This window comes from Macrobrachium nipponense, chromosome 41 (genome assembly GCF_015104395.2).
Source record: "Macrobrachium nipponense isolate FS-2020 chromosome 41, ASM1510439v2, whole genome shotgun sequence".
Taxonomy (NCBI): Eukaryota; Metazoa; Arthropoda; class Malacostraca; order Decapoda; family Palaemonidae; genus Macrobrachium; species Macrobrachium nipponense.
In genome coordinates, this window is record NC_061102.1 from 39894979 (window position 1) to 39903804 (window position 8826).

Consider the following 8826-nt stretch of genomic DNA (forward strand, 5'->3'; position numbering starts at 1 on the left):
CTCTGACCTTTCGAACCTGACGCACTTGTTCTGGACGCAGGAGTAGGAATGGGGCTGGGGCAGCCTGAAGAAGTTGTTCTGTGCGGCTGATGCCACAATCAGAGCTGTTAACACCAACACCCTCATCCTGTCTGACCGCCTGCCTGTGGAAGAAGGAAGAAACGAGCCGTTAGCATCTCAACAGTTTCAGAAAACAAAAGATATACGCCGAAGTATAGTTTGTCTTATGGTCGTCAATGTTCCCCTTCTCTTTTCCTATATTAGATCACAGCTGCGTTTAGTTTTGGTCAGATTTCTGCTTGTGGAAATAATTGGATCAAGTTCCATCATTTTCTTTGCAGGTCCCGAGGGATTCTGGACTCACCGTGTGGGTCAACTTTTCTCTTTCGTATAGACATTTTCACTGAAGAAAGTCAAACTGATTTCGTTTCAGAACAAAGCAGTTATGTGTGAAAAAAAATTTTAAAAGCTAAATACCAAATGTTTATACTGTTAATTTTAGTATTAGATAATGACAACAATTTAGAGCAGAATAACCATGTTGTTTCTTTCAGATATTTATAGCATTAAAGAGGAATATCTGCAGGCTGTTGGATTCTTTATATATCCACGCACATGGATAAGAGAAGTTACAGTGGTGAACAGAATAAAACGTAGTTCGATTCGGAACTTACATAATGACAGATATGTTACATAACAAGCAGTATTAACCTTCGGTTATTACTGGGGCGTGCAAAATTGCAAATGATGAAAAGTCGCTGTACTGTATGGAAATTATTTTATTCAGGGCAACAAGCAGTAATTCAAGGTTGGGATTGGTACTTCTTCGAAATAAGATAAAGCCTTTGGCAAGATATTGAAATATGGCTAAATGTTATCGTAGAGTTCAAATGTGTTATGTTTAACAAGACTGCACTCAACCTCCCCTACTTGAAATGAGCAACTTTTATTTTGATTTTTATGGTTACGTGAACATTTGCAAATAGCGATATTACTCTTTGCCCAGCGTTCGCCTCCCTTCCCTAGCCTCGCCCTAGACTCGGTTCAGAGCTCAGAATTGTCAGAGACACTTACCTGTAACTCCTTAGGGAGAGACTGGTGCTGAGGTAGGAGCGAAGTGGCCTTTTATAGGCGACTGAGAAGGATCTCGCACGGCGATATTTAATGCCGTTCCCTTTTTTGTCGTTGTTTATTGTTACCTTTAGGCTTGTTTTGCTTGTTTCCATGCTGTGGTTTTTTTTTCTTAATGGCGAGACGTTTTGTGGTTAGTATTACGACTTGGTTAGATGTTAGAAATGCGAAAATTTGAAATACAGTCGATTTTGACCCGTGTGATTGGTTGACGTAAGGGGGTCTTAGGTTTATGGAAGCTGTTGATTGGCTGACCCGACGTACTCGCAGCGGTCAAAGAAATTTGCCAGTGTGGTATTACGTGTTCGGAATATATTGTTCTATTTTCAAGATGAAATGAGTGAAGGGACGAGGAGCGTATGCGTGATGACGAAAAGATCCAGCGCCGGTTGAGGTCATTGATCCCAAATTATATAACGCAGAGGCCTTACAACGGCGCTTCACAAATGCACTTTGTACAAACCTGAGCTCTTGTGCACTCTCGTACCTGGAGGCCAGTTCCTTGACACAGGATCGAGTTACTACGGAACTTGTTTTGCCGCTGGATTTTGAGGAGCATCCTTCTTAAGCCCAGTTCTTTTCCAAACATGATTCAGGAGAAGATGCGGTGATATGAGAATATTAATCCAGTCGCATGTTTGTTCGCTATCCTTCTTAGCTAGAATGAAACTGATATATGGAGGCGTCTGTTGGAAATGTTTAAAACCCTTATCGAAAGTTTTTTCTCAATTATTTATAGTGAACAGAGAATAGAATGAATAAATGACTGACAGTGAACATTGTAGCTTTGAAATGTTACTCCTGATTTTCACCTGATGAGCGCAGCTGTTGTAGCAAGCATCAGGTGCTCTTGTTCCTATTCATATCCAGTTCCTAATATTTCTTGTGAAGTCTGCAAGTGGGTAAGTAAAATCCGAGGGTAGGAGAGAACAAGGAAGAAGCACCTGAATTGACCGTTATGTGTAGAATCTTCGTGCTCTTCACAGTCAGGAGTTCTTCAAAGATTTCGTAACCAGGCTTTATGAAGATTTCGTGGAATGAAAACACGACCTCCCGGCTTTCAGTAGAGTAAATTCAGGTGCCGGTGTTTCGTGAAGTGACAACCCGCGTTAACTCAAAAGGTCCCAGACTAAATGTGATAGCGATTGCTTGTTTCATGCATTGTAACAACCTAAGTCATAATTTGTATTGTTTAATAAAAGGACAATTCTCTATGGAGGATTAAAGTTCCTTATTGTTGACATCTATGCAGGAGGACTATTCCGAACAGAAAAAAAGATTTTGAAATGTGAGGCGGTAGTACGATCGTCAGTGTAGACTGAGAGGCTACTGCGATCAAATCATATCTGTGACACAGTGTTAGGGGTTGTGTGTTTTAAGCAACATGATAAGGAAAGCATGAACAAAGACTCATAGTACTTAAATACAGTGTTAATAACCCATAGTCAGTCCGTAGTCGAAACAATAGGGCAAAACAGGTGAATAACCAGTAAGATTCTGTAAACTGAATATTCTGATTTAATTTGTGTGTAAAAGTATTGTCCAACGATAGACCGTTATAAAATGTTATGACAAAGAGTAAGATTTATTCTTAAAATATCTTCTTCAACGACAAAGAGTAAGATTTATTCTTAAAATATCTTCTTCGACAGAATAAGAGTTTCTTGAAATTAAACCTTTTCCGTAGCCATTTGAATTTCTTCGCAGTTACTTCTGTAAGTTTAGACTCGTCTATATGGAGACATGGGTGTTTGCCCCTGCGCTGTTGTATTTAGTCAGTCATTGAACCTGCCAATGTATGCTAATATAATGCTCTTACACACATGTTTGTTCTTTTCTTATATTTTCCGGTAAACGTTTTATTGTAAATATCAGTAATTATTATAGTTATATCATGTACCGATTTTAGTTTGTTGACGAATTTGTATTCGTGCTGCTCAATATAATGTCGTATTTGTTTGCTACGCTGTCATCGTTGTGTATAATATATATATATATATATATATAAGTATATAAGTATATATATATAGTATATATATATATATATATATCTATATATATATATATATATCATATATATATATATATATATATATATACATATATATATATATATATATGATATATATATTGTGATGAAGCTGGTTCAAACGAGCGCTGAAGCTCTGAATTTGAAGTTTCTAAAGAAGTTTCGGTAGAAACAATCATGCCTTCCTACCCTCTTGTAGCTACTCTACCAACATACGAAGCAGCCCAATAACTACACAATAGCAACTGACGTTAGTTACTGATAGGTCCCTTTCGAAATGAAATCTCTCTTCTTCCATATTTAGGCTTGTCTGCCTTCACGTCAAATCATACTTCGACTGTCAAATAACACCGACAAACGGAAGGAACGACGGTGTGTGTGGCGGTGATGTTCAAGGTACCAGTTGTCAGGTGGTAAAATGGTTGGCAGATTTTCGGACCAACAAATATGAGGTGAAATCATGTGAAAATGAAGTGGGTGGGATTTTCCAATTTCTTGTTTCAAGACGTTTGCTTGACAATAGAGGTGTGGAAGCAAAGCTTTTTATTTGAGCAAATAATTGGACTAGGGGGAGGTAAAACTACAGAAAAAATAATGTCTACGTAGGTATAGATATGGAAATAGGCATATAAACAAAGGACACTGTGGTGTGGGATTTGGTAGCATCAGTAAATAACAACAATTACAGCTCTCCTTTATATTTATGCGTTATCTGGAAGCCGATGTCAATATTAGGATTTAGATTTGGGGAAAATGCCGCCGGATCACCTAAAACTTTCGTATTTGGTGTATTATAGTAGCGTGCCAGGAAACTCGTAATACTAACGGGAATTAGAGTCGGTAAGTATCAGAATTGAGTCTTATTATTTAGATCGAGTTAAGGGAGGGAACACCACAAAAACAAACATAGGCAAAATTAAGGCAACTTGATATTAAGAATTTAATTCAAAGGGAAAAATTGCCTACAGCTATGTTCTATTGAAATCCAGACTCAGGTTTTAAAAAAAACTGGTATGTTAGGCTTTATTAAAATTACGATCCTGTTTCATAGGACTGTTGAGAGAAGCAACTGTAACAAAAAAAGGAGTATAGATATATTTATGAGCAAACTTGTGATCAAGGATTTTATTCAATTTGAACATTTGAATCAGTTGTAATTTAATTCATAAGCAAATTCATAGTGAGGTTCGTCGTTTTTAGGTTCTGGAGGACTAGGGCCAATGACTGGGAGGATACCTGAAGGGCTTGTAAGACGATACAAAGGGAACCAACCGGTCGAGAGGGCCATGCCTGCAGATGACCAGGTGGCGGTTGGGATGTTTCCCTAATACCTGTTTTATTTCTTGCTTCCGCCAAACACAATTCCTTTCGTGACATTGAACATAAAAAAAGGAATGAATGAACTTGGATGGGCTACGGGATGTTCGTTAAAAACCAAAAAGGAGGTACTCCAGTGGCATTTTGCGCCAAGCTTGCCTTAAATGTTTGCTAAAGAATCCCATGTAAAGTCTGGAAGGATGAATAGAGCGAAGGAAAATGTGGGACGCGTGTGAACATATCACGTGGTTCCTACAGCAGCTCCGCTTTGTTTCTTTTCGTGGCTTTTGGTTTTAAAATGTTTCGTATTTTATTTTATGGAAAGCTCTTTAGTTTAGCTCTTGTTCTTGACCCCTGATTATCTGACTAAGCATTCATGAGATCCTAATTTTGTTTAAACTTCGTCTGTTTATTTCACGTTTGCCTACCAATAGCTGCTAGATTTTAGGCCATTTTTGTTATGGTTTCCTTTTCAACTAACATTCAATTGGTTTGGTTGTAAGGTTACGTTTGCCATACCTTTTGTTTCTAAGTTTTGATTGAAATTGCTAACAGTTTAATTGGTTTCAAGGTTTTTGCATGTATATCTGTCTTTCAGTTTGACTAAGTTTATACTCAACCATACGAACCCTTTTTCCATGCTTCGGAAATTCATACCGGAACGACAGTGTAAGTGTGGTGTTATTTATGTGGTGCTCACATTAGATTGAGGTGTAAAGAAATTAGAATTCTCAAATGACTTGATGATGTGCTTCATTAACACTCTGAAGACAAAATCATTTTAGAGACAAGAAATGAGTGGATAAAACTGATAATCCTCTTGTAATGGAATGAAAGATTTACTTTACCAGTAGACAGTCTTGATAAATTTCTTAAGATTACTGCTTAGAACCTGACAGTGACAGAGGTAATTACAGAGGTTCATAAAAACGATTTCTGACAGAGCAAAGCCCGACGAGTGTTTTTGTCTGGATCTTTGGTTTCTGCTCTCTGCAGTACCTTCTGCCGCTCTTCTAGTAGAAGAGGTGATCGTCAGGTAAGAGAGGGAACGAGTTTTTGCTTTGTTCTCTCTCTCTCTCTCTCTCTCTCTCTCTCTCTCTCTCTCTCTCTCACGTAAACAATAGGAAAGAAATTGTTTAGTCATTACGTGGTGGGCGAAGCCGCCTATGTAAACTTTAGATCGGCTCTGATGAGACAGCAGTGCTGTCAATGTTTTCCTTTTAGGAAATTGCTGGGTTGGAAAGAAGACACTCCAATGGTTTGTCATGCTGTCTTAATCTGAGCAAATATCATTACGCCCCCGCTTATAGGCTTAGGTGAGTCAGCGGTTGTTAGTTACTTTGTTGCTATGCTCTGTTGCCGAGGTGAACAAGACACAAGTATTTGGGTCTCCGGGATCATCGTCTTATCATTTTTTTCTTTGACTCCTCTTTCTGATGTTGCATGTCATTAGCCTGCTTCCCGGCAAAGAGCTAATGCATGCCCCCGTTTGACCTGCCGTCGGGGAGCTACGCTGTCTTATTTCCGGGTCCGCGGCCTTACATAACCGTCAAGATGTACTACTACACCTCTCTCTCTCTCTCTCTCCTCTCTCTCTCTCTCTCTCTCTCTCTCCTCGTTAGTGTATTTCTTCATCCAAGCATTTTTTTTCTTCGAATTTTATTCGTATATGCCTTACAATATGAAATTCTTTTCTTCATTTTATTCCACGAAAACATTTAGACATGGTAATTCTTGAAATGTTATCTCTTCCTTTTATTTAATTTTATCTTATAAGTCATCAATTTGTGTTCGGATGCCATATAAATTCCAGTAGAGAGAGAGAGAGAGAGAGAGAGAGAGAGAGAGAGAGAGAAGAGAGAGATAGATAACTATGAAATGTTGCCAACACCAGTTGCACTGATAAATATTTGTTCTTCTATGTGTCGTTCTAATGCACTGTATGAGCGCTCTTGCTCAGCACAAACTCCACATGTTAGCTGATATTGAGGATCACAGAAAGTTTTGCAGTCGGATGGCCCATCGTACACAGAGCCCTAGAGTGTTATATAATTAGTACAGGTGTTTTGCATTCAGGATCTGTAGACATTCTCAAAGCATTTATTCATCTTTGAATTCAGGACTTGCGTGGGCTATTTCTTTGTGGTCTCTTGAATAATTCAGAATGTATGTGTAGACTAAGGATTTCGGTTACTGGCACCTGAAATGCATCTCAAGCTTTGCTTGCAGGGATTATGTCATGGCGAAATGGTCTACTTTCGGACTTTGGGAAAGGAGTTTCTTTAGGTATCAGAGCTCTCTCTCTCTCTCTCTCTCTCTCTCTCTCTCTCTCTCTCTCTCTCTCTCTCTCTCCACACACACACATATACGCACACACTCATTTTAATATCGCTCTTCAACCCCCGGAGGGTGGGGGTTGGTTGTCAAAGTAATGATGTCGATAACAAAGGAATGTTTTTGGCCACATAGGAAAAGTTGAGCCGTGTTGGTGTATTCAAAGGAGGATAGCTATGCTTTGGTCTTAATGCAAAATGGAGCGAGATAAAAGTTCTTACTGTTAGCCGTATATGAATGTTTTAATATGCAGGATGAAAGATTGGTCTGTGGCAGTCAAAAAGTACTGTCCTGACGGTCGACGCGGGCAGCCAACAAGGTCACAAAAGGTCATAGTTAAAATGAGTTGCTCGTATCTCAAGTTCTGAAGAGAGAATGACGAATGACCGATGCCGTCTCTTTTCGAAAAACAACTTCATCGTCAATACTCAGTTGATTTAAATGATGTTTTGTTGACTGTTCTTAGTATCGAGTGAACTGTTGATAAGGAAATAGGGTGGAAGGAAGAATGTGAGAATCTAGGGTATAAACAGGGTACAGCTGGAAGCGATGCCCGACCCCTCTGTTTGTTCCAAGCTAAGACCATCCTATATCTAATTTGGGGGTGGGGGCCAATTTCCGGAAATTTTCCGTAAAAATGGTAATCCAGTTGGATAGTTAAGTGTAAATGACTGGCGAACTGGATACTGGGTCACTCTTATTGGCATCAATCATGTTGATTGACGCTCAGGATACCGAGTCAGTCTCAGTGACACCAATCATATTTATAGATGCCCTTCGGGCATCAATCATATTTATTGCACTAGCATTAGTCGACTCCTGTTAACTGCTCTAAATCTCTGATGTCAGTAGATGTGGGTTTTAAATATATTTCCAAGAGATCAGTTTCATTGGTAACTTTTTTCGATCACTCAGTCTTTATAAAGAATAAGGTGTTTCTCAGTCTTTATAAAAAAATAAGTGGTTTCTCAGTCTTTATAAAAGGTAAGTGGTCTCTCATGAGGAAGTTACTTTGTGCAATAAAGGCTTATTATGGAGGGACAATAAATGTTAAAATTGGTCTCGGCGGCTGTGATTGTTTTTTATCTCTTATTGTTTTTAATGAAGGTGGAGGAGCTCCGTTGTGGTGTCTTTCTCCAGGTTGTTTCTACCTAATTGAATTTGATTAATATAAATATTCTACGAAGTCGATTATTAGGTATATTTGAGTGAATCATAAACACTGTACATTTATTAGATAAGTTTATCTCTGATTAAATTCTTTCTTGGAAGTGTTTTAAGTCTTACTGGAAAGCTTGGGGTATTGTTGCTATGAAATATGTCAATACATTAATGCTTATTGTAAGATTTGCCTCAAGCAAGCACATTCAGTAGAATATTCATTAAATTAGAACATGCACGCGTTTGCACTTCTGCACATAAATGTTTGTGTTATATGGATATAGTTCATAACATTTCTCTTCTTGTGCAAATATTTTCCTTTGTACTCAGGGCAGAAAAAGATGGAGCCTTTCGTAGGTAGGTACTAGCAATACCTACAAAGGAAGTCTTGCGTAACGTAGCAATTGACGCTTAATAACGAGCAAAAAATCAGCCGGCTTTCAACGTTTGACCGCAGCCAGCCAGCCAGCCTGCTGCTCACTGCCTCAGGGGACGCCATGAGAGGGGTATGCGTGGTCCCTGTTCCAACACAGAACGGCTAATGTTCTTGAGAAAAGAGAAAAAGAAGAAGAGGAAAGGATGTACTCCTTAAAAGGTAAACAACATGTTCTTCGAGAATTCATGGCCAACTAAGCATCTCTGTTAGCGTTTGTCTGGACGACTGCAATCGCAATTATTGCATTCCATTATTAATTCAGTGACTAGTTTTCTTGTTTTGTAAAATTTTAACTTGTTCGTATATATAGCTGTGAATTTTCAGTTTCTAAACAGTAGTTAGAAACGTATTATATACTCCGACGCAAGATAAACAGACCCTGGTACAATAGATGTGTAGGTTCTGTCTGTTATTCGTG

At 38.6% G+C, this 8826-nt stretch overlaps 1 protein-coding gene across 1 annotated transcript in view; it reads right to left on the reverse strand.

Annotated features, from left to right (window-relative positions):
* LOC135212716 (chitooligosaccharidolytic beta-N-acetylglucosaminidase-like) overlaps positions 1-1192 on the reverse strand; it is a 7501-nt gene extending 6309 nt beyond the window's left edge. The window contains exons 1-2 of the mRNA XM_064246409.1: positions 1075-1192; positions 1-143 (exon numbers count right to left, since the gene is read on the reverse strand). The exon at positions 1-143 is cut by the window's left edge and continues 47 nt beyond it. Coding sequence (XP_064102479.1) covers positions 1-126 — 126 coding nt within the window. The 5' untranslated portion in view covers positions 127-143; positions 1075-1192. The remainder of the gene's footprint in view (positions 144-1074) is intronic.
* Between the last annotated feature and the right edge of the window lie 7634 nt (positions 1193-8826).